This window comes from Emydura macquarii, unplaced genomic scaffold (assembly GCF_026122565.2).
Source record: "Emydura macquarii macquarii isolate MOO-44397 ecotype Brisbane River unplaced genomic scaffold, CSIRO-AGI_Emac_v2 contig_201, whole genome shotgun sequence".
In the NCBI taxonomy this organism is placed as follows: domain Eukaryota; kingdom Metazoa; phylum Chordata; order Testudines; family Chelidae; genus Emydura; species Emydura macquarii.
In genome coordinates, this window is record NW_027130338.1 from 1,172,309 (window position 1) to 1,196,391 (window position 24,083).

Sequence of the window (24,083 nt, forward strand, 5' to 3'; positions counted from 1 at the left end):
GCCAGCGGCACAGGGCATGGGCGAGCCTGGCCCACCGCCTGCCAGCCTGGGGGTTTCCAACACTCACCGTTTCCCCGGAACGTGCAAATGTCCACGTGCCATTCCCAAACTGCCAGACGGCAGCACTCCTCGCCGCGCTCACCATGGAAACACCTCCCGCGCTGACGCGCTGCACCAGGCTCTACACGGCGTCAGCGGGCAGGCCCTCCGACACAGCCGGCTCCCAGCCCACCCACGCACACGGAGGAGGAGACACCCGCCCGCCGCGGAGCCCAGAGGCAGCCGACTGCTCAGCAACTTTGCCTGCTCCGCAGGTTGGCGTGAGCGGCACAGCTGCGCAGGCTGGGAGGGAATGGGATGCCACGGGGCTGGCAGAGGGACAGGGCATGTTCGGGGTTACTTGGGGCCGCACGCTTTGCCCACAAGTGGGCCTGGCGTTCACAGCGGAGCGGCTGCGTGGGCCAATCACAACGGAAGGGCAGTGGGCAGTTGGAGGAGGCAGGGCTGCATGACGTGGGTTTTTCCCAGCTATGAGCGAGTGGCTCCCAACCACATCCCAGGTAGCACGCAGAGCAGAGGGCCCACAGCCACGCCTAGCCTATGCCATGCCGGTGCCTTACCCAGGCCGAGCTGTGTGGGGAGCTTCCCTTGGGCAGCAGCAGCCTCACGATCTCCAGGTTATTGTGGTGGACGGCCACGTGCAGTGGGGTCTGGCCGTTCTGGGGGGGGAAGCACAGACAGGTCAGTCGCAGCCCAGCCCCATGGCTCCCCGGCTCCCATGCAGCACTCACCTTCCCTGCTGCGTTGGGCTGAGCATCGTGCTCCAGCAGCAGCTTAGCCACGTCCACTTTCCCGTATTTGGCTGCGACATGGAGAGGGGTAAATCCTTTCTGAGGAGAAAGGCAGGGGGTCAGGGCCCGGCGGGGCAGCGACAGCGCGCTGGGGCGGACACCCGAGAGGCAGGATGCAGACGAGCCTGGGCGTGAGGGACAACTCCTCTCTTTCCTCTCGGGCAGGTGCTGAGGAGACACGGCAACGCCAAGGTGCCTGACCCAGCCCTACGTCAGCAGCGCCCAGGGACTGTGCCAGCCTACCTTGGTCATGCAGGCCTGCGAGGCCTCCTTCTTCAGCAGCGCCAGGGCGGTGTCCATGTGCCCCTCTCGGACAGCGATGTGCAAGGGCGTGTGGCCGGCGGTGGTGGCCAGGTTGGGGTTGGCGTTATTTTCCAGCAGAAGCTTCACCATGCTCGTGTGACCAGTGCGTGCGGCGCAGTGCAACGGGGTCTGGTCATCCTGGGAGGAGCAGAGAGGGCTCATGGAGGGACTTCACCCCATCCAGGTGTACGATGGGGAGCCCTCCCTCCCCAGCTCAGCAGGAACTAGCCAAAGCCAGAGCAGAGAGGCCACAGAGCTCTCTGCCTCTTCAGGCTGCTGGGGCCACAGGCTGAGGGGTGCTCAGGGGCAGCTCTCGCTTGTCCTGCAGTTTCCCAGCCCCAGGGGCACCCACAGGACGTTTCCTGCCGTGTGGCCCAGCTGCCCCAGGCATGCAGAAGGAGAGAGGGTCCCCAGCTGGCCAGAGCCCTTGCCCTCCCACACGTACCTTGGCTTTGGCGTTTACTTTGGCTTTGTTCTGCAGCAGGTACTTGGCCACTTCTGTGTGCCCGGCTCTGGCCGCCACGTGCAGGGGCGTCTCCACCTTCTGCGTCCAGGGACAAGGAAGAAGAGTGTGAATTGGGGCCCCCTGCTCCCGTCAGGTCCCTGCATGCAGGCTGCACCCAGCAGAGAGCCTGAGGCCAGACTCTTGCTGGCTCCTTGCCACCACCGTGAGGGAGCGTCCAGGGAGACAGAGACCAAGACCCCTCGGGAGCCTCTGCAGCCTGGAAGTCCAAATGGGGCTTGAGGACCCCACACGACATGCTCCTCGCCCCGGGAAGGAGGGGGTGCTGGGACTCACCACATTGGAGACGTTGGGGGATGCTCCACGCTGCAGCAAGATCTTGACGATGGACAAGTGTCCCATGAAGGCGGCCACGTGCAGAGGAGTCAGGCCAGACTGCAAGAGACACAGGCGGGAGTCAGCACAGCCGGTGCGGTGCCTGCGTACGGGGGACAAGAGTCCTTCTCCATGGGGAACACTGTCACCGACAGACCAGGCTCGCTTCCGGCACTGACACCCGAACCAGCTGAGAGGCGCCAGACCAGGGAAGGGCTGGGGTGTGGGTTTATCCCCCGTGTGCCTCTGCTGGGCCTGGGAGAGGGTGTGGGGACTTCTCCGTTCCCGAGGGAAGAGGCCGGGCAGAACGCATCTGCACACAGCTCTGCTCCAGGCCGCCATGGAGCCAGGCCTCTTCCCAGCTTTGCAGTGAGCAGAGAGTTACCCACATGCCCGAGATCGCGCCTCAGTCCCAGAAACTGGAGGTGTCTCACGCTGGGTGGGCAAACTCACAGGCCGCGAGGCAGAAGGCTGTCCCGGTTTCCAGATCCAGGGGAGGGTGCGACCCTTCCCATGCAGCCAGTGCCAAAGGCCGGGCCGGCTCCCAGGGCCCCCTGGCCAGGGGAGAGCTCCCGGTTCCCCCACACGTGGTGCTGCGCCAAGGTCCTGCTCAGCAATGGCCGTTCTGCTCACTGCACTGGAGACAGCAGCGCCCCCAGAGCAGGCACTGGCTGGGGCTGGGGCCTCCCCTCCTGCTGCACGCAGGCGTGTGGGGCTGTGTGCTGAGCACAGGAAGGGGGACAGCCAAAGCGCGTGCGTCCCCGCAGCTGCGACGCCGCATACCTCTGTGACAGCATCGATGGAGGCGCCAGTCTTCAGCAGCAGCTCCATCACCCGGATGTGGTTCTTCTTACAGGCGATGTGCAGGGGCGTGAAGCCATTCTACGGACAGACAGGGAGGCCGCCGGTCAGCCCCTCAGCACGCAGCCCGCCCACCAGCCCCCCGCCCGTGCTACTCACCAGTGCTCGGGCACTGGGCTTGGCCTCCTGCTCCAGCAGCAGCTTGGCCACGCGGTGGTGCCCGCAGTGCGCGGCCACGTGCAGCGGCGTGAGGTGGTCCAGCGTGATGTCGTCAATCTCGGCGTTGTACTGGAGCAGCAGCCGCACGCAGTCCAGGTGATCTCCCTGCGCCGCCATGTGAATTGGCGACAGGCCGTTCTGAGGGCAGGGAACAGCCTGGGCATTAGGACAGGGGCTCCCCCCGGGCCACCGGCACCCAAATCTGGCCCCTGCTCAGGCTGCTCCAAGCCAGAGACCCCGGGCAGGACAAGGCCCTGAGATCCATGCAAAGGGACGGAGGATCTGTGCTGCTGCGGGGCTCAGACAGGCTGCAGAGCCGCTGCCCGCTGGGCGCGCTGTGGGGTCTGTGCCTTTCTCAGCGGCACTGGGCCCTTGCTGCAGGGGACGCCCCAGAAGGCAGTGGGCAGGGCGCCGAGCGTGGGGCGCTGCTTGGGGTGGGGCAGGGAAGCCTTGAGTGTCCGCTCAGAGCTGCTGTTCCCCACCTTGGAGCACTGAGCGCAGCCCGGCTGGCAGAGCGGATCCAAGAGCACACTGGGGTTCAGGGAACTTGTGCAGCGGGGGTGTTCCCAGGTCTCTGCCCGCTATCACATGTGGGCAGGGCTCCGCCGGACATGGTTCCCAGCATGGCCTGGGAGCAGAGCAGTCTCCCGAGGCAGAGCAGACTAGCGAGGCAACGCTCAGAGCCCCACAGACCCAGGACAGGCACCTTGGTTTTGGCTTGGATGGGAGCGCCGTGGTCCAGCAGGATCTCCGTGATTCGCATGTGTCCGTTCCTGGCTGCACAGTGGAGAGGAGTCAGCTCGTCCTAGAGAGCAGAGAGGGAGATCAGGGCTCGCGCCGGGTGGGGAGGGGCAGCCACATGGCCCAGGGGAGGGTGGCCAGGTGCTCTGGGGGCCTGAGAGATGTGAAATCAAGCGCACAGAGTGCTGGAGGCTTGCGTGCCAGCCACACCTCTCATTCACTCAGCCCCTTCCCACGGGCCCAGGACACGCTTGCTGACCAGCCCGTCTGCTCACCACATGCACGCGGCCAATGGCTCCCTGCGCACATTTGCTAGCTGCCACACGCACCCACAGCGCTGAGACAAGCTGGGGACAGGATAAGAGTCTCACCTTGGTCCTTGTGTCTATCTGGGCCCCTCGGTCCAGCAGCAGCCGCACCATGATGACATTGCCCCGGCGGGAGGCAACATGCAGTGGGGTGATCCCGTTCTATGGGGAGAGAAACAGCAGCCGGTCAGCGCCCACGGCCCCGCAGAGCTGGGGAGGGGGGACGCTCAGCGCCCACGGCCCCGCAGAGCTGGAGGGGCAGCAGGTGCCCTGCAGGCCTGGTAGGCCGCAGCCCAGGCCTGACTGAGAGGAAAGACTTGCAGCGCCCGGCAGGCTCTGCTGGGCATGTGATGGTGAGAGGCTCTCCAGTCACAAAGCTCAGGCTTATCCGCTGCCCCTTCCGGCAAGTCCAGCAACGGGGCCGGGTCCTGCTCCCCAGGCAGCTGCAGGTGGGGCTGTGGGCTGCACTGCCAGGATCCCCAGCAAGGCAAAAGTGGCTGCGACAGGCTCCTCATGCCAGCAAAGATACCATCGGGCACTAACTGCCGACTGCCCTTAGGAGCCCCGGTGAGGTGGTCGCCCACACAGCACACGCGGTCTCTGCCCTCCGCACACCCCTGCCTCGCCGGGCTCCAGGCGGATGGCGCCATCCCTGCAGCGCAGCGAGACGCTCCTGAGCCCTGTCCCTCTTGGCCAAGCGCGTAGGAGCACGGCCGGGCGCCGGGCTGCCTCTGACCCACCTGTGGAGTGAAGTTGACGCTAGCGCCGCGGTTCAGCAGCAGGTGGGCCACGTTGAGGTTCTCGTAGTGAGCCGCGATGTGCAGGGGAGTGAATCCAGTCTGGGGGAGAGAAAGGGCAGGTGAGTGCAGCCCCAGACAGACAGACTGACTGACCGCAGACCCACTCTGACCCTGACTAAAACATCCTATCCCCAGAGGCCCAGGACAGCTGCCACCAGCCTGCTCCGCGGTGCAGGGCCAGCAAGAACAAGACCTGGGAGGAAACGGGGTTTGCAAAGCCTTCAGCAGGAGAGGAGAGTCTCTAGAGGAGCAGGGTGCAGGACTCCTGGCCTTGGACAGGAATGCCGGGAGACACCGCCCCTTGCCAAGGACCCCGGTACCTTGGAGAGGACGTCGGCGTTGGGGTCGTTCTGCAGGAGCACCGCAGCCGTCCTGGTGTCATCGTTGCGGGCAGCGATGTGCAGGGCGGGCAGACGGACCTTGCCCTTTGTCCCATAGTTGATCAGGTGGGCGACCACGTTCTCATGGCCCTGCTGTAGAGCAACGGCCAGTGGTGTGAAGCCATCCTGCCGGAGACAGAGCGGGCAGGTGAGATGCAGAGCAAGGGGCAGTCTGGGTGGGACACGACGTGGCAGCACGGACGGCTCTGAGGACCAGCCCCAGGGGGGTCTCACCTCGGTGGCGACATTCTGGTTGGCTCCGCTCTCCAGCAGGAATTTAACGACTTCCAAGTGGTTCTCCTGCGCCGCCATGTAGAGGGGCGTGAAGCCTTTCTGCGAACACAGAGCCATGCGTGACCATCACCGATTGTGCTCCGTACCCTGGAGGGCCCAGAGCTCCTTGTAAACCTGCAACCACCCCCACCCCAGATGGCCGCACCCACCTCTGGGGTGAAACCCAGCGAGACCACACAGCAGGGTTAGGAGAAGTGAAACCCCAATGCGAACGCCAGGGTATTTGGGGGGCAGAATGTATGCTGGAAGTGCCCAGAGAGCGGGTTTTACCTGTGACTGCGCGTTGACGTTTGCCCCATAGTTCACCAGCTCCCGGACCACATCTTCCTGTCCCGCCAGGGCAGCGATGTGCAGGGCCGTGTTCCCCTTCTGAAAGACACCACAACGGGGGAGTCAGGGCACCGGACAGAGCAGCCTGCAGAGGGATGGGCTGGCCCAGCGCACGGGGCAGGGACTGGCGGCTGCGCGTGGGGAAGGCCAGGGAGGTGCGCGTGGAGCTGTTGTTTCAGGCTGCGAACGCTGAGGAGTTCACACATTAGCCTTGCAGGCCCTGGCTACACTCAGCGTGCTAGCTCACAGCTAACTAAGATGGGCGAAGTACCGGGTGCGGACTGGAGAGAGGGGGCACCGTGACGTTAACGCCCTGGAGTTAATTGGCAAACAAGCGCTCCTGGGTAGGCATACCCAGTGTGTGCGGGTCAGTGAGAGCATGCACTGGCTGTGCGCTAGCACATGTGCATGGACTCAGTGCCAGAGCGGGGCATGAGGCATGTCTGAGGCACTGGTCCTGGGGGGCTAGTGTCCATTTCCCTGCTGGAGAGGAGCATAGAGGGTGATTGGGGGTGACTGACTGCACGGAGGTGGCCGTGGAGGCCCTGCTTTCTGCAGAAGAACCACGTGGGGCAGGGGCTGCCTGAGCTGGGTTCGCTAGCAAGCAGGGCTGCCCCTGTTCTCCCAGCCCCTCCCACTGCCCTGACGGCATCTGCTCTGTGAGCAGCTCTGCAGAGCCGACCGTGCCTGAGTCCCCGGGACAGAGCCATGTGCCCCGCTGTCCCCGGGCTGGCGTGGGAGCAGGGGCTGCAGCAGGGGAGTGGGACGCCAAGGCGCGTGGGTGGGAGACAGGCGGCACAAACAGGGACCAAGGTGGGGGGTGGAGAAGCAGGGAACAAGGCAGAGAAAGGCAGACAATAGACAAGAGAACGAATGACTGGAATCCACCGAGCAGCACAGACACCAGTGACACGGAGGAAAGCCAGGAGGCCTGCAAGCAGCGGGACTAGGAGTGATTGCTGGAGCAGACAGGGCCCAGCCCCCCACAGCTGGGGCTGGAGCAGAGCAGGGTCTGCCCCCTGCAGAGCAGGCTCCTGAACCCCATGGCCCTGCGGCTCTTGCAGCATGCACGGGATGCCTGGGCCACGCTCTCTGCAGCAAAAGGAGGAAGATGCTTTTTTACTCCACTTGAAACTAATGGCAGCGAAGCCAGACAGCCCTGAGTCAGGCTCTCAGCTGCCAGAGCCCGAGCAGGGGGAGAGGCAGTAGCTGTGCTGAACCCGGCCCCTCTGCGGGTCTCACGCCACGGATCTCAGCCACCTTCAGCCAGCAATGCTGGCAAGGAGCTGGCAGGGAGATGCAGACGCCTGCCGTGTTCGCCTCTGGGCGACAGGGCCCGACGCTCTGCTGGCGCCACCTCCACGGACACTGTGCAGTGAGCCATGTCGGCGCGCGCGCACACACACACCAGGGAGCCAGGCAGCCTCGCAGGCCCAGCTCACTTCCGACTGCTGGGGCTTGCTCATTCATCAGCCCGTTTGCTAATGCCTCTGCCCGCCTGTCACAGAGCGAGCGCTGCTCTCCTCCGCGCTGACGTCGCCTGAAGCCAGGTGACAATGACTCATGATTTAGCGAGAGCCGCAACTCTGCCCAGCACTTTACGGCCCGCAGTGTCGCAGGCTCAAGCCGAAAGGGACAAGCTGGGAGGAAGGGCCTGGGGGGTTCTGCTGGCGGACCTGGGACAGGAGACAGACCAGAGAGAGCTCGGGCAGGGTCAGGACCTGCTGCTGCCCTTCTCCTGCCCTCCTCTTCCCCAGCCTAGGAAAGCCCCTCCCTGCTCCCCGGGCAGCTTGTCTAGAGTTCCCACCTTCACACCTGTCCCGGGGGCTCCTGATGGCCGTGACCAGCGAGTCCAGGCCCTGTGAAGCTCCGGGCACATCCTCAGTGACCCCTCAGCATTTCCGTTTAGGAGTGCTGTTTCCCCAGCTGTGCTAAGTGCCCTGATGCTGCGGGACCGGAGCATGGCACAACGCCCGTTGTAGCACACCCGTCCAGGAGGAGTCCCGCTAGCTACCTGGCAAGTGACTCCAGAGACACGCAAAGCCACCAATCCCCACCCGTCCAGCCTGGCCTCCAGGACCCGGCCGTGAGGCTGGCCCTGCACTCCCACAGGAGGCCCAGTAAGTGCTGGCGAACGGCGGCTCGGGGAAGGCTGCTGGGCTCTGAGCACAGGTCAGCGGCTGTTACGAGACGCTTTGAACCGAGGCGTGGAAACGGCTGCAGCACATTGGCTGCAGAGGAGGAGAACTTCGCTGAGGAGTGGCACTGGGACAGGGCAAGAGAGGTGGCCCTGTGGGGCAGCTGGGACATGCACAGCGTGAAAACAACTGTTACGGGGGGAGCAGCCTGCAGCCCCAACCTGTTGTGTGGGGCCCAGTCCTGCCAGCACTAGCCACGAGTGACTAGCGGTCCCCTGAAGTCTACGGGGCAGCTCCGACGGTGTGAAGAGAGCTGTGAATGTCAGTGTGGAAGCTGGGCTGGCGGGGTGCAAAGAGCAGTAATTCACCAGTCCTGGGCTCGCCAGGGGGCATGGCAGGAAAGGCCAGGACACACGTGGAATGTGAAGTGGTGCAGTGACACCACTGCAGCGCTTAGCCCCATTTCCCAGCCAGCTCCCAGCCATGGCTGTGTGAGGCCCAGGGACACCCAGGACAGGAACAGAGAAGGGAAGGAACCTGACCAAGGCTGCAGAGAGAGTCTGTGGTAGAGACAGAGACAGAACCCAAAGTCTCCTGAGTGCCAGCCCAGTGCCATCGCGCCAAGCCCAGCCTTCCCCCAGGGGCAATATGGGCAAATGATGTGATGAGCTCACCCGTCTCCTGGCCCGCACCGGCCCATACCTTGGTTGTTGTTTCTAACACGATTTCCTTGTGCAGCAGCTCGGCCACCATCTTCACATGGCCTTCCTTGGAGGCCAGATGCAAGGCATTCAGCCCGTTCTGGAGAGAGCAGAGAGGCGGGTGGTTAATGCGACTGGGGGCTGCAGAGGGGAGTCTCACTGCCGTGCAAGCCCACGCAGACAGGACTGCCAGCGCAGAGCTCACAAGGCTGTACAAAGCTCTGGGCCACCAGCTGCCCCCGTGCTGAGTCTTTAGAGGTCAGCTGCTTCAGCCCAGCCCCCAGGGCAGAGCAGTCTGGTCGCCCCCGATACAGAGGGGAAAACGAGCTGGGGAACTTGCTCAGGGCTGGGACTCGGATTCTGCCGTTCTCGTGCTCTGTGAAATGCTCCTCTCCAAGGAGGGTCAAATACTAGAGCAGAAAAAACTCCGAATCCTAGAGCCATAAACCCTGTGAGGGAGCCGCCGCCTCAGGAGATCAGCTCCCACCTCCAGCCGGATGGAGCGGGGAGAATCCACCAGAACCTGGTACTCTGGTGCCTGCCACTTGCCCACCCACGGTGCTCCAGTGCCAGACAACGTGCTTTGAACGGACCCAGGGAAGCATTTCGATGCCAGCGCCAGCCCAGGCTGCTCTTCCAGCAACGCCCCAGGGCCAGCGCTCTGCACAGAAAAGCCCACCAAACCAGGTCAACCCCAGACCTCCCAGCAACATCCACCGCCCCAGCCGGGATGAATGCCTCATGGCATTGCTCTGACTAGCGCAGCGCACACCTGCCTGCCCCACGCACGCGGCCTAAAGCGCTGCCCATGATGGCGCCCCTGCCCCAGCCAAAGGCCTCTTGCTGCTAGACAGGGGTTGAGGCAGGAAGATCCTGAATTTAGGTCTGAGCCTGCAGATGCCATCCCCATGTGCGCAGCCCTTCTCCTTCAGATGCTGCTGCAATCAGTATGTGCTGAGGGCCCAGAGCAGGCAGTGTGGCCCACACTCCGGTCCCCCCCAGCCCTCCGTGACGCTGGGATGCCATTGGCTGCTGCAGGGGAAACACAAGAGCCCTGGCAGGTTCCCCTTTCCCAACACAATGCTCGACTCCTCCACGCATTAGCTCTTAGTCCCTGCACAGCAGCAGCGCCGAGGGGCCCCACTCAGAAACCAGGAACACTGGTGCCAGGCATGGTACAACCCAATACACGGGGCCCGGAGCCGGGGGCGCCAAGGCCTCAGCTGGAAGCAGCCCCTCCCACCCCAGGAGCCCTGCCAGACAGCCCCTTCCCAGCGGCTACCTACAAACACAGGCCAAGGGCAGGCTCCACAGCAGGGGAGCGTTTGCCGCACCAGGGTGACACCGGAAGCAGCTGCTGCAGTTTCCCCCTGCAGGGGCACCTGGCACTGGATGATGAATGTTTTAGTGCTTAGTGCTGGGGCCATGGTCACCGTGCGGGGCGTATGCTACGGACTGTACCCAGCAAACTCAGCAGCAGCAGCTCCATGAGACAAACAATGACTTCGCAACAGTGCAGCTCTCCCGGCCAACACAGGCCCCACGGCTTGTTCGCTCACTGCGGAGGGTCCTGCAAACTTCCATCCTGGCACGACGATGTTAATATTATGGTCTCAGCTCAATCCCCCATCAGCGTCTGCCCACAATGACTTACTGTCCCCGCCGCAGGCCCCAGCGCTAGACTAGCACTAGTGCTGGAGGTCAGCATCCACTGCACTGGCAGAGCGAAGCCATGCGCCTGCAGGCGCATGCCCGGAGCTCAGCTAGACGGGGCTGCAGGTCAGGACTGAGCTGCCTCAGACTCGCCTGCACAAGCCTTACTGTTCACCGACGTTGTTAGAGAAGTAAAACGCAGCACGCAGCTCTGTCTGCGCCAGGGTCTCATCACAGGCAGCAGGTGCACTGAACACAAACCTGCCATCTACCAGAGGAAATGCCCAGGGGAACATTTTTCTCTGAAGTTACCGTACAAAACATTAGGTGCAAATATGATGTCATTTTTTTCATTTTCCTGCTGCTCAATGGAAGAGGCCGTGTCCAATGGCAACAGCTGCTTCCCTCAGTCCGTGATGTTACCAGCAGTGCCCCGACGATTCACATCTCATTCACCTTTCGCCTTCGCTGAGCCCCTGGCTAGCCCGCCTTCTCGAAACCAGAGAAAGGGCACTTCAGGGGACTGATCTGTCTCCACTGAAATCTAGCTGCCAGGGGGAGGGGGACGGGGGACGACACACAAGGAAGTGCACCCAGCACCCTCAGGTTCCAGGTCTGATCAGCTTCCAGGAAATCCTAGACACTGACATTCAAACTAAAAGAATCCTGACGGTTGAGTAATTTTACTAAAAAAGAGACTTTCCTTCTATTTCTCGCTAGAAATGCCACCTTGCAAAGTACCAGATCCACGAGATACATTTACTCCTGGTAAAATATTCTTCGGTTCAGCTCCGGTGACAATCCCAGTCACACCAGAGTACAACCTACAAATCCACACACATCCTCTGAAAATTGACTCAAAAGACTTTCAGATCCCACGAGGGGAGAGGCATCATGCCAAGTGGAAATGCATCTAGCCTGGGAGGATGCAAAGCTCCTAGAAAACACAAGATGAAATGGAGAGACGGATATTATGCAATGACAGCAGGTTCTGTATCACACACGCACAGCACATGGCCACAGACACACACAGATTCTCTCTCTGTAACACACACACACACGCACACAGAGCACATGGCTATAGACACACACATTCTCTAACATTTACATACCGGGCACGTGGATATAGACACACAGACTCTGTCCGTCACACACACACACGGCGATAAACACACTCAGATTCTCTCTCTAGCACACCCATCCTTTCACTGAAAGGGTTAGTAAATATCCTCTCAGATGCCGGAAAACCTGTGAAAAATCATTATTCTCTGGCCCTCGAGTGATAAACTCAGTGTTTACAGAAGGCTGTGTCCGAGTGCTCCGTGAGAACAATGCAGTCTGTTCTATACCTTTGCCTCAGCTTGCCAGTTCATTTGACCCAAAATAATCGACAGGACTGGAGCCTGTGCAGTGCCCTAATTCGAGAGGTGTCACATTCCCAGCCCTAAATGCTGTGAACACCACCCAGAAATACTATGGCCAGTGGCTACATACACAAGAAACCCAACCACTCAGAAAACACTTTGCTCTCCATAGGGGTCAAGACGCAGAGCCTGTGCGAGTTGGAGTTCTGCTCCAGATTACAGACTAGCATGTTGAATCGGCTGCACGACACCAGGGAAGCCTTTCCTGGACAGCCAAGATGGCAGCAGGCAATGCTAATTCCTACTGACTAGGGAGTTGGCAGCAATAGACTTGGTGTGTTCTCAGGTCTCTAACCCAAGCGAGGGCAGTGAAGTCCATAGGAATGTAGGAGACACATGGAAGAAGGAGATGGACAATGAAGATGCTGGTGCCGGTGCCAACGATGAGGATGGACTCAGAAGGATGGCGATGAAGATCAGATGGCATGTTAAGGTCTCTGCATTTGTGTAAGAATACAGGTCCTGTGGGATAGGTCTGACCACATATATCCCTCTTTATTTTATACAGGACATGTGAGGTTGGACCTTTCCCACAGCTCTGATATTCCCCAGGATGAAAACCCAAAAGTGCCATCTAACCACAGCACGATGGCCAAAAGCAAATGGGAACCGGTTTGAAGACATCACGGACGGAGGCACGTCTCGGCTGCCGCAGTCACATGCTCCCAATCCAGGCACTGCCTCTCACCAGCGGCAGGACTTGGCAGGGCTCCCTGCACATCACTGAGTGGAGACGCTGGCATTCCCCACCGGGCTAGGGAACCAACAGCCCACGCTCTGCTCTCTCCACCTGCAGATCCCGCCCCAGGCCCAGGCATGCTTGTTTTCTGGGGCTGGGTGCAGCAGTTTTCAGTTATTCTCAGCAGCGCTGTTCAGGTCACCGCTCACACCTGAGAAATGGCCAGTGCAAGCGGGGCTCAGCACAGCCCCTCAGCTCACCTTGCCTGCTGCCCCCAGGCCGTGGGGACACGAAGCGGAGTGTAGAGCAGGCAGAATGGACTCCAGCCTCCCTTGGCATCCAGTGACGACCTGCTGCAATGGGGGCGCTCCAGAACTCGCTGGAGAAGAATGGGACTCAGCCTGAAGCTTCCCTCACGCCCCATCTGAGAGAGCAGCGGCCACAGTACATATCCTTCTTTCTCTCTGGTCACCGACGGGTGAGTGAACGTACCCAAGAGCAGTGTGAGTGCTCCAAGTAACGCACCTCATGCTGCAGTTCAGTGACAGGGGCTCTGCGCTCCTGGGGGAGCCCACACAGGAGAAAGCAGCAGTGGGGATCAACGGGCAGGCTGGATTCGCTCAGGAGATCCTACCTGGATTTGGGGTAAGTCTGTGATCTCCTCAGTGCTGAACCTGGCACAGAGCCCAGGGGTCTGGAGCTAAGGCAAGGGTGAACTGCGAACTGTTCTTATCTACAAATCCTTCCCAGGCCACAGAATCAATAACAGCATCCCCATTGGAGACCTAAACCCTGGAGCAAAATATACAATCAGCTCCTGCTTCGTTTACCTGCCCGGAGCTATGCAGGGCTCCGAGTCGCCGTCCCAGAGTAAGGGGAACCCCAAGGGAAAAGCTCTCAGTCAAAGAGTTTAACGGGACAGTGAAGACAGACTTTCTACAGGTCAACTCTGGACCACCCCTGCAAGCCCCGTGCAGTCACAAGCGCATGTGAACCTGAGCTCGATGGCTGAAGGCTCAGATACCATGGGGGACAACCTGAGCAGAAGAGAGCATCTGCTCTAGAAGCCCCTGTATGTCATGAGGCAGCTCTGGAGGCCAGGTCCAGCTGCAGCTGGTTCACACCAAAAAAATGGCAGTGACGATGCACAAAATGTTCCCACAGCCCCTGCGAGAAATCCCAGCTTCCTGGAGCGGGGGGCTGCTCGTCTGATACTCCCCTTGCTGCGGCAAGCCCATCACAGTGCAAGAAGGGTGCACCTGATGGACTCCTCACCCTGTGCCAGATGCTGGGAGCAGAGGAGAGACCCCATGGTACAGAGAGCTGGGGCTGGGCTCTGCTCTCAGTGACAAGAATTACCCTCCTGCAATCAGTGGATTTCCCCCCTTGCAGTGCCCCCCAGCATCTCATGGGAGCCGGGAGCACTGCAGGTGTGCCTCCATGGCATCGCACCCAGCCTGTGTGGTGAGATGAAGGCAGACTAAGATGTTAATCTTAGGTTAAGATACGAGTGAGCTTTTAGTTAATGGTGATTAACTCCTGGACTTATTAATAACCGGACGTAGATTCACTTAAAACCTTGCTGTAGCCAATAGACTTCTTTCTTTCTTTGATCTAAAACAGTGCGTGGGGACTGAGTGGGCGTGGGCTGGCTGCTGCAGCCCTGTGCAGCGGCTGGGAGGGTTCAAAGGCTCTGTCCATGGAGGGCGGGGATAACGAGGGATGCTGTGATTGCAGGGCTGCCAAGGGATTTCCCATCTGCACTGAATGCTGAGCACCTTCAATAGCCAAAGCTCAAGGCCATGTGCCCTGCTCCTGTTGCCAGCGATGGTCTCCCCCGGATGGCTAACATGGCTCAGCCCTCTGCTGTCTGAGCAGCATGCTGCCCACAGTCCTCAGCGCCACATTCTCCCTGGCCACTGCACCATACCCAGCATTCGAGGTTCTGCAATTCGCAACTCACTGCACTCAGCACGCAGTGACCCTCTTCCATCTGAGCCGTCACTAGCACCCAGGGAGCCAGGACATGCATTAACACCAACCCTTACGACAAACCCTGCCTCCTACCAACCAGCCGTGAGTATACCCTGCCCCTCCCAGCACGGGCACTGGAGGGAGGGAGGGAGGCAGGCGCGCTGGCTGTGTCCTGGCCTCTCCCAGCAGGGTGCACTGCAGGAAGCAGGGCAGGAGTGCTGGCTGTGGGTGGGGCTCCCTGAAGGGGTTCTGGGGCAGTCACACGTGGGCTAAGCGGGCACATTATTACATGACCTCAGGGTATGGCACCAGAACCCTGGTGACCTTAACCTACCTGATTGCAGGTGTTAATATCTACCCCATTCCTCAGGTGATCCAAGGCTTTGTCCAGGTTCCCGGATCTCGCAGCCCGCAGAAAACTGGTGGCAGCATCGGCCTTGGGGGGAAAAGAACACATGAGTCAGTGTGCGCCCCCATGGCTCCCCCGTCCCAATGACAGGGCAGGCGTGACTCAGCACGGGGCACACGCTGTAGGGGATGAGCCAGGGGACCTAGCACGGATCCTCCAGCACCAGTGGGCTGAAACACACGGCATCCCCCAATTCCCCCATGCACCAGGAACTGGCGTTGGCAGGCTGCATTTGCACTGCTGGAGCCTGGCTGGGGCTCTGCGGCGAAGCAGAAGAGACAGCGGCCGACGGGCCATTTCTATGTAGACCCAGCTCAGGAACACGAGGGAACCGGCTTCCTTCCCAGAGGGTCGCCCAGCCTGGCTCTCGCCTGCACTGAAAGGGCCCGAGCCAGCAGGTGGGCACAGCCCCACAGCACGCAAACCGGCCCACAAGGCATACCAGTCAGCAGCATGTCCTGCGGGAGCCGCTGGAGAGCAGCACGGCCGTAACACGTAGCACATTCAGCACTACGGGGAACAGGTGCTGAGGGCAGCGCAGTGGGTTCCTATCACAGCAGAGCAGTTTCCTCAGGCCAGAGGGAACATGCGCTGCCTGCATGAACCCCCTGCCTGCTGCTCCCTACAACCGGCTGGGGAAGACCCCAACTCCAAGGGACTGAGCTGCGGGTTCTGGTTGCGAGCACTGAGGGAGGCATGCTTTCTGCTCAGTCAGGACACACCCCGACGCCGGGCTGGGAAGTGCACCCTTTGCACTGTGAGCTCGGGGTGCTGGCTGGGGAGCCGACGATTCCCAGCAGGAGAGAGCGGACAGGTTTAAGTTGCAGCCTCAGGCAGTGGGAATCTCTCTAGCTCTGCATCCTGCTACAAGCCTCTTTTGCTCAGTCCAGCGCAGTGAAAGGGCAGCACTGCAGCTTGCCGTGGGCATTTCAAGCACTGCACGGGGCCCTTGCACAGAAAGCCCCTTGGAAGCTCAGAGCACAGTCCAGCTTCCCCTGTCCACAGACACACACAGCACTGCAAAGATTGAAAGGAGATAACTTCATGGGCTGCCAAGCCCTCAGCACAGAGAGGAGCAGGGAGGTGGCCAGGAATGCAGCTCGAATCAAACAGAAAAGCAAAGGAGAAGCGGGTGGTATACTCACAGCAGCGCCTGGACCCGACCTGCCCTGTCGCACTGCCATCGTCCAGCACTTGAGCTGAAACTCGAGCCTGGTCTCCCCTCTCCCAGTCCTCTCCCCGCTCTGGTGAGCCAGTCCGTTACATTGCACTCGGGCTAAAAATACAGGCTCCCTCCTCACTCCAGCGCAGCCCTGCAGGGATCGCCAGATGCTAACAGAATTTGTTCATTTTCTCACCATTATGATGTCAGACGGGTTATTTACTACCGAGCCTCCTCCGGAGAGCAGCTGGCTGCGGCCAAGTGCAGGGTCTGAGTGGGAGCTGCAGGTGCCCTCCTGAGAATGGCAGAGAGGATGAGCTCACAAGACATGCCCAGGAGCCTAATGTCTCATGGGGAACACATGCTACCAAGAAAGGGAGCTGCTGTGTCCTCAGGGCCTCCAACTGCTGGGGGAGATGGCCCTGCAGACCAGGCTGCGCCAACCAGGCATGCACATAGCGTCCTAGGGCGTCAGACAGCAGCAGCCAGACAACGCCTGCAGCCTGAGAAGAGGGGATGGCTCAGCTTAGATGGGAGCAGCAGAGGAAACAGGTCTGTGACTCTACTGTTTTCTTGGCATTCGAGTGTGTCTCTCTGTCTGTCTGCTACTTCTCTGAGTCACAATGCCAGAGAGGCCAGAGCAGATGAACTCAGCCATTGAAAAAGTACCAAGAGCACAGCTGATTTCCAACAAAAGAGCCTTCTGCGTCCGTCTGTGAAGGAAGGGCATGCAGGGCGAGAGGCGCGCACGGGGGGGTCTGCCACACGCACGTGCACACACGCACACCCCCACCCGCTCTAGTCACAGAGAGCCAGTCGGCATCCTGGGAGTTTAGTCCAATGGGAGGAGATGTTCTTCCTTCCGTCCTGTCTGGCACCGCTTGCGCTCTTAAAAAGCTACCAGATTCCTCCCCAGAGAGGCACCATGTGCCAGGGGCTCGTGTGTAGACAGGCCCTGATCCTCTGGGATGCTGGACGTGGCATTACCCCCTGAAGGCAAAGACGAAAGAGACTCAGTGGGAGAAGCTCAGACCCAGACTTTGCCAAGGGCTTTGCGACGCCCAGGATGAAAGGCCAGAGCGGAGCACCAGGCCCTACTCACAGGCCGAAGCATCATCCCTACCTGCTTTCTGCTGACAATTTACTTCCCCCTCCAATCCCGAGCGCTGGGCTCTTCCCGGCCGTCCAGACCAATGCAACACGCACATTAGGCTCTCGGCTCAGCCTCGCTTTGCACTCCCTGCATCAGCCTCGGAGGGGCTCGCTCAAACTTGGAGCCACTTTTAAAAACGCAGGCCCACCTGACCAGCCAAGAGCTCCCAGCAAGCAGCCGGGGGAGCCCCCGTTAGAACCTGCTCTTCTGTATAACCACTGCTCTGGAGCACTGCTGAAGTGATTTGCAAACAGAGAGGCTAGAAACTTCTTTTATTTAACAGATGCCAACTGAGAGACTGGGCAAATCCCTAAACATGGACTCAGGCTGGCTTCCACCCCTGTGGTCAGAGGATCAATATCTCAGCTCACTGCTCATCAGTACAATGGACAGACAGAGCCCTGCTCTCATCTTCTCCCCTTCAGTCCAGCCTTCCCCACGCCCACCAGGAAGCTCTGCACAACGCTGATAAAGGAAGGGAGGTTCCTAGTAACTCCACCTTGTTCCATGAAACACAGACACGTTTCTATCAGCCCCAGGGAGCCCGCTGCTGCGTGTGGATAACACCCAGCACTGAGTTCAGCCCCCTGGCGAGGCAGCTAGTAGTGATCGCAGCTCCTGATTGGCTACAGAGCATGCACATGCAGGACATTTGTTACCCCAGTCTGCCTGCCTCCTTGTCTTTTAGACTGTATGCAGCTTGGGACAGGGAGTGTCGTCTTCTATGTTTGTACAGATGGCGGGATCCACGCGCAGCGCGGCTGCCTCTAACAGAGGAGCTGCTGAGCGGAGTTTTCCTGGGAAGCTCTGAAGTGGAGAACTTGAGGCATTCAGGCCAGTGAAACCACTAAAGGCACGTCTGTCTCTGGAGTTTTACCACTGGTGGTAACATTAGCACTTCAAACGCCTGTCTCCTCCGTGTCCTTTTGAAAGCTGTGTGCTCCTATCAGCAAGGTACTTAGCAGCTCCTGCTGACATCTGCTTGCAATTCCACATATCTGAGACTCAGGAGCAGCACGTGCCATGCTTCATCTTGGCTAATCAAACACAAGACAGGATGTAAAGCTGCTCCAGTCACAGGAATGATTCACCCTGGAGGAACCAGGTCAGGCCAGTCTCCCTCCCCAAACCCACCTTGTCCATGCCCTGTAAGCTGCTTCGCAGACAGACGGTGCCTGCTAGCAAAGGACTAGGCATGTAATGGAGTCACCAACAGCACGGCAGCATCCTCAGCCCAGGGACAAGCTGCCGTGCTAAGGGGAAGGGACAGATTCGCCTTTGCCTCCATGTGGGTATCCTCAGTGCTCAGAAGCACCGGGGGTGAGTGATGGCAGTCAACAGAACCAAGCTGAAGGAGAGCCAACCCTGCGTGCTGTTGGATATTACTGGCCTTGGAATTTACAAAGGTGCCAGAGAAGCCTGTTAATGACATGAAACAAAGCCAGAGAGTCGCAGACTCTTGGAGTTAGCAGTGGAGCAGGACTCCAGGCCAGTCCCTGGAGACCAGTGCGAAACTCTTCCTTCCAGCACATTAGTCAGTGCTTCATGCCATGCAGGATGGCTCGGCGCCCACACAGTGCTCCTAGCTGCACCCTGAACAATTCCTCTCGCCCTGCGTCCACACCCTTCACACACCTCGTCAGGCATCACAGATCCCATAGGCTGGGTCTATCTGCTTCTTTCCCTCCAGATCTTCCACTTCTGCTTCTGCCAATGCAGCTCCCCAGTGACAGCAGCAGTGGAGGTCCAGACGACCGGCATGTACTAACAGCTGCTGCCTTTCTGGTATCAAGGTGCCCACATCAGCAAGTGAGGCCTTTCCCATCCGGCTCTACATCACATCAGAACACGGGCTGGCTAGCACTCACGAGAGACACGAGCTGTCCGGTCGAACAGTCGGCTGGCATGGCTTGACCTCTACACACAGCCAGCTGACACGACGTGAAACAGATCAGCCCCGTCTATGCTTCCTGCTCAGTCAGGTTTTACACAGAGCCACACTTCCAGGTAGGCACAGTCGGCACGTGCCCAGGGTTGCCAGTGTTCTAGGCGCGCCTAAGCAGGCGAGGAGCTCCTGGAGCCCCAGCCAATTTGGGAGCCCCACCCCCTGCTCCTCCTCTTCCCCTGAGGCCCTGCACCCCTGTTCTGGCAGGAAGCTGGAGTCGAGAGATGAGCATATTTCCCCTGCCCCAAGCCGGTCGCCCCAGCCCCTCTCCCCTGGCTACCCCCAGTGCAGATGTGAGAGAGGAAACCATTTTTCAGATATTTTAGGTTTTTACAGGGTATGTCATTTTGGGGCCAAATTCTCAGGAAACGCCTCAATTGTACATGTGGAGCCGCTTGCACCCACAGATAACTACTCCGAAAGCTGCTGGTCGCTGCCGTCAGGCGGCAAAGTGGCCACAGCCTGCCATTCACAGATGCACAGCGCAGCTCGAGCCCAGTTAGCTGATCCTTGGTTAGCAATTTGAGATTTTAAACAGCTTCTGTGGCTGATGATCAGAAATGCTCTTCAGCACCACCTGTGGGTGGGCCCCACTTGGCTGGCAGATGCAGCCAGAGCAGGTTTGGGTACACATGGAGGACGGGTGCCAGAAGCAGCAATTTGGAGGGAACAGCCCTCATGAGGCAGGCGCCAGATGCTTTTGATGAAGGAGCCCCTTATGTGTAAATCCTACTGTTGTGAGCACATTTGTTCCCAGACTACTCCGCTGGATACTCATGGATTTTCTAAGTAGCAGGATTAAGAGTCTGGTCTGTTATTTGCAAATCATGATCAGTCTTGATCAAGAGCTGGGCAGCCAGCAACAAGCAGAGCTGTTACGATAACACCATCCCATGCGGGCTGGACAGGGAGCTGCAGCCTGCAGTGCCCCATCCATGCAGACCCACGGCTATGAAAGAGTTAACACGCTGCAGCTCATGTCAGCATGGGCCCACACACCTCAGTGAAACCTGTCACTCCCTCTTGATGTGAGCAGGAGCCTCTGCTCTTTGTGCATCCTGAGCGGGAATGCTATTTTTATATCACCAGCAAGTATATTCGGTTCCGACTTAAGACAATGCTCCAGAGCTTGCTGTTCATGCATCACACCTCTTATTGCAATAGAGCAGATGTATAGCTGGCTAGAGAAGCACGGCAGCAATGTGGTTACTTGGTTTTTACCTCTCACTCTCCTAATGCACTTTCTTCCTAGACCATGACAGCAAATAAATATAGCGGAGTCTTTGCACAGACTGGGGTCTGCAGAGAACACACCAGGAAAGCCCAGTGCACAGAAGGTATGTGACCGACTGCCACTTGCCAGTAAAAAACGGACAAATTCTGAGCCTGGTGCGGCTCAGATTGTGGGGGCAGCCTTTCCAAAGAAGGCCACATACGGCAAAGCCAGCCTCCAGGCTATCCCAGACGCTGCACACTGCCCCAGCCCTGAGGAGAGAGCACCACCAACAGCGCCCCAGACCCAAATTCGATTCCTTCCACAGAGTCGTTCTGTGGCCAGGGGAAGGCTTTTAGAAGCTCCTCACAAGCCAGTTCATTTCTACGATCTGTTCCCACTCATTTTTTCAAGCCCCGCTTCAGCAGGACTAATTCACACCTGCGCTGCCTGCATGCAGTGGGCAAAAGCCCTGAGCAGGGAACTGTCCATTAGGATCTGTCCAACTGTGACTGATCAGTGTGCTGAAACGGCGAGAGGCAGGCACTGGCTGGGCTGCTGACACGGCCTGGCTGCTCTTCAATGGGGAGTGCTCTCTAAGCCTTGCAGGGAAGAAGGCAGGCAAGGAGGTTGCCAGTAGCACAGCTCTTAGAAAATATCCCTGATTGCACTGGGAATGGGAGCAACACATGCGCCTAGTGACGGACAATAGCTGTGAGCATGGCTTCATGGAAACCCAGCCTAAGAGCCTGACCCAGTGCTTTAGGCGGGCAGCAAAGATGACAACTTGGCGAGATTGCTGTTTACCGCTACAAACCAAAACCGGCCCCAATCCCTCTCCCCTCAGCTCTATCAGCTCCGAATTAGCCATCATGAAGAGGAGGGATGGTCTTGCTATTGAGTCTCCAGCCTGGAAATAAGGCATTGGGGTCAGTTCCTGGCTCTGCCACTGACTCCCTGTCTGACCATGGGCAGGTCCCCCCTCTGGAAATCTATTCATCCTGTGTCTCTCGTCTGTTGGGTCTGCAAGCTCCCTGGGGCAGCGACTGTCTCATCGTGCATGCACCACAAGGCCCTGATCCCATGCTACCAGCTCAGACAGACACACACATACACACACCAAGCAGGACAGGTAAAGAGCCTCCTGCAGGAACTGAGCCATGAGAGCCCCCCCACTACCTTTAGCAGCGACCCAAACACTCACTTTCCATAGGTGCAGCAGGACTGGCACACCTGTTGGTGAAAGGAAAGCCTCCATCTCTATGGTCCAGGTCAGGGTCTGCACAGTGAGCTCTGCCTCCAAAACAAGTGCCCGTACTCCCCGCAGCCACTGGGTGTTATCAGCAGCAGCCTCCGCCCTATCACCACACGCATGTGCCGATGCCGAGGGGAGGCTCCTGCCTGGGGACTGGAGATTACAGGGGCAGCCCCATGGTAAACAGCTGCTGGGCAGAGTGTCTGGAACAGGCTTTCCAAACACGTCTGCAGGCTGGTGCATGGGGCTCAGACCGTGGGCGCCCAAACCCTGCTTTTCAAACAGGAGAAGTGCAGGGCAGGCCTCAGAAATGTCAGACACAATAAGGACAGAGTTCTTCAGCAAACAGCTCGTCAGGGCCTGGACTGCCTCTGACCTTGTGCGTGTGTAGCACCCATCTCAATGGGACCTGATCCCTAGGGGCTGCTGCAATGCAATGAAACAGTTAAAAAGAATCCATTTCAAATACACATGTTGGTATTTTCTTAAAGCAAGTCAGAAGCAGCTGGGATGGTGACTCCCCATTTGAGTCAGGCTGCCTGAAAGTCTATAGCAAGGGGACAGACCTCAGTGTGAAATGGAAGGGTACCAAATACATATGGATTTTTGGTCTGAAGTTTGAATCGGTTTTTCATTAATTTTTATTTTTGGATGTGTGTGTTCGGTTTCATTTTGGGACAGTGGTTGGGCTCCTGACCAGTACCTGGTTGTTGATAAATTATGGCATGTTATACCAATTGGGGTGGCTGATAGCTCCATAGCCAAAGAAATTATCCTAGAAACAAGCAAATAATTCACAACGCCCCACTTCCTGGTGCATCGTGCTCCTTTTGGTATCTGTTCATGAACCAATCACAAGCAGAGGGTGAAATTTTCCAACACATAAAATAGTCTATGTTCTCTGTGAATTTCTCTAGCAGATAGTTCTTGGTCTGGGGATTGTACATATCTATGGCACATTGAGAACAGGCGCTGCATTGACTTGTTACATGAGTCACATTGTTATTCTTTTCATTCCCTGACTGAATGACTTAGGAAACGAAAACTGCCAATTTTACCACCGCACGTACCATCTGGTTCACATGCATTTTGTGCAAGTAAAGCTCAAGCACTCAAATGTTCACAGAACGTAAACATGATAGGACGCAAATACAGCTGCTTCCTGAGGCGAATGAATGTTAACGGATAAGTCTTTATGCTGCTGGCTCATCTCTAGAACCACCTGTCAGCGGGGAAAGCAGTTTTCCCTCTCCCATCCACCCAGAGCAGGTTTCGCAGATAGAGGCCAAGCTGGTCAGAGAGCAGAGTGGCACTTATCTCAGTCTGAGTCTCCTGAAAAATCCCAGCTCTGTGACTTTGCAGAGCTTGGCACTGTACCAGCAGCCTGGGCCAAGGGCAAACTGCTTCTTAATTACTGCTTACAGTGCAGGGTTATGCTTCCACTTGGGCTGCCGCTGATCTTAAAGACATGCTGAACCCCTCATCAGCCTCCAGTTAATCAATCCCAGCTATTGATCCTGGTTGCATCCATTGATCCTATTGTGACTGGAGAAATTACAGCTGCACTGGGGTGCTCAGACAGGTATGCACCTGTCTGGGGAACTCAATACGAATGGAAGGCCAGTGCCTTCCTCTCGGTGGCCAGGAATGTTGTATGCCGGCGTGCAGGACAGACTGGGAGACCCTGAAAGTGCAGAAGGAATGGGAGACTCCACCTGGCATTCCTTCCTGCAGGAGCAAGAGTGCAGCGAGTGACGGGACAGCAAGGGTTCAGGACTAGTGCCATAGGTGTCCTCAGGCCCTTCCTAGCATGCCTTTATTCTCTGCACAGCCACCTGGATTCCCCAGAGCGGCAACATACCAGGATCTGTTGAATTAGATACTTTGCAATCTGCAGGAGCATGTCTCAACTGTGCCCTCACATGCAATGCAGATAGAACACTGCTTCCAGAAAGGCTACGCGCTTGAGTGTTTTGTACTGCAAAGGGTGACGCTGCTGAAGGATTAGAGTAATTGGCTCTAGGCGCCTTCCTCTCCTCTCTGCTCAGAAACCTACATGAGAAATGCTGGTGCCCGTACAGATCTGACTGTGATTGGGTAGCAAATGGCTGTAGCATCCCTTTCAACACAGCACACAGGCATGCACAAGAGCAGGTGACTTGCTTTTTTATTTTGGTAACATAAAATCCAAGGAGACAAAGCTGCCAGCTACTAACTGGAAACAGCACTGTCACAACTTTCTGGTCCCTGAGTTCTGCACAGTCCTCACTCCCATTAAGGGCCTGATCCAAAGCACACCACTCACTGCCCTGAGGTCTGATGTGCAGCTGTATATCATGACTTAGAAAAGAGCAGTGACTCAGGAGTGGGGAAACCCATCCAAAGTCCCCAGTCCACACATGTATAAAGGGAGACGAATGCTTTCCCACTAGAGGCAGATCCATCCCATGCACTGATGGTTGTGCACAACTTTCAGGCTGAATTAACTTTCCCATATAATGCCGATTTTCTT

General features: G+C 58.3%; 1 protein-coding gene across 13 annotated transcripts in view; it reads right to left on the reverse strand.

Moving 5' to 3' along the window:
• The window catches only part of ANK1 (ankyrin 1), a 42,383-nt gene extending 20,750 nt beyond the window's left edge, over positions 1 to 21,633 (reverse strand). For 7 of the 13 annotated variants that reach the window (XM_067545353.1, XM_067545347.1, XM_067545431.1 and 4 more), the window contains exons 1-15: positions 21,521 to 21,633; positions 14,769 to 14,870; positions 8,706 to 8,804; positions 5,806 to 5,904; positions 5,476 to 5,574; positions 5,182 to 5,367; positions 4,802 to 4,900; positions 4,125 to 4,223; positions 3,719 to 3,817; positions 2,953 to 3,150; positions 2,776 to 2,874; positions 1,954 to 2,052; positions 1,600 to 1,698; positions 1,095 to 1,292; positions 621 to 890 (exon numbers count right to left, since the gene is read on the reverse strand). In XM_067545353.1, the coding sequence (XP_067401454.1) occupies positions 621 to 890; positions 1,095 to 1,292; positions 1,600 to 1,698; positions 1,954 to 2,052; positions 2,776 to 2,874; positions 2,953 to 3,150; positions 3,719 to 3,817; positions 4,125 to 4,223; positions 4,802 to 4,900; positions 5,182 to 5,367; positions 5,476 to 5,574; positions 5,806 to 5,904; positions 8,706 to 8,804; positions 14,769 to 14,870; positions 21,521 to 21,574 (1,899 nt within the window). In that variant the 5' untranslated portion in view covers positions 21,575 to 21,633. The remainder of the gene's footprint in view (positions 1 to 620; positions 891 to 1,094; positions 1,293 to 1,599; positions 1,699 to 1,953; positions 2,053 to 2,775; positions 2,875 to 2,952; positions 3,151 to 3,718; positions 3,818 to 4,124; positions 4,224 to 4,801; positions 4,901 to 5,181; positions 5,368 to 5,475; positions 5,575 to 5,805; positions 5,905 to 8,705; positions 8,805 to 14,768; positions 14,871 to 21,520) is intronic. The other 6 variants (XM_067545441.1, XM_067545386.1, XM_067545402.1 and 3 more) reach the window with 2 other exon arrangements.
• Between the last annotated feature and the right edge of the window lie 2,450 nt (positions 21,634 to 24,083).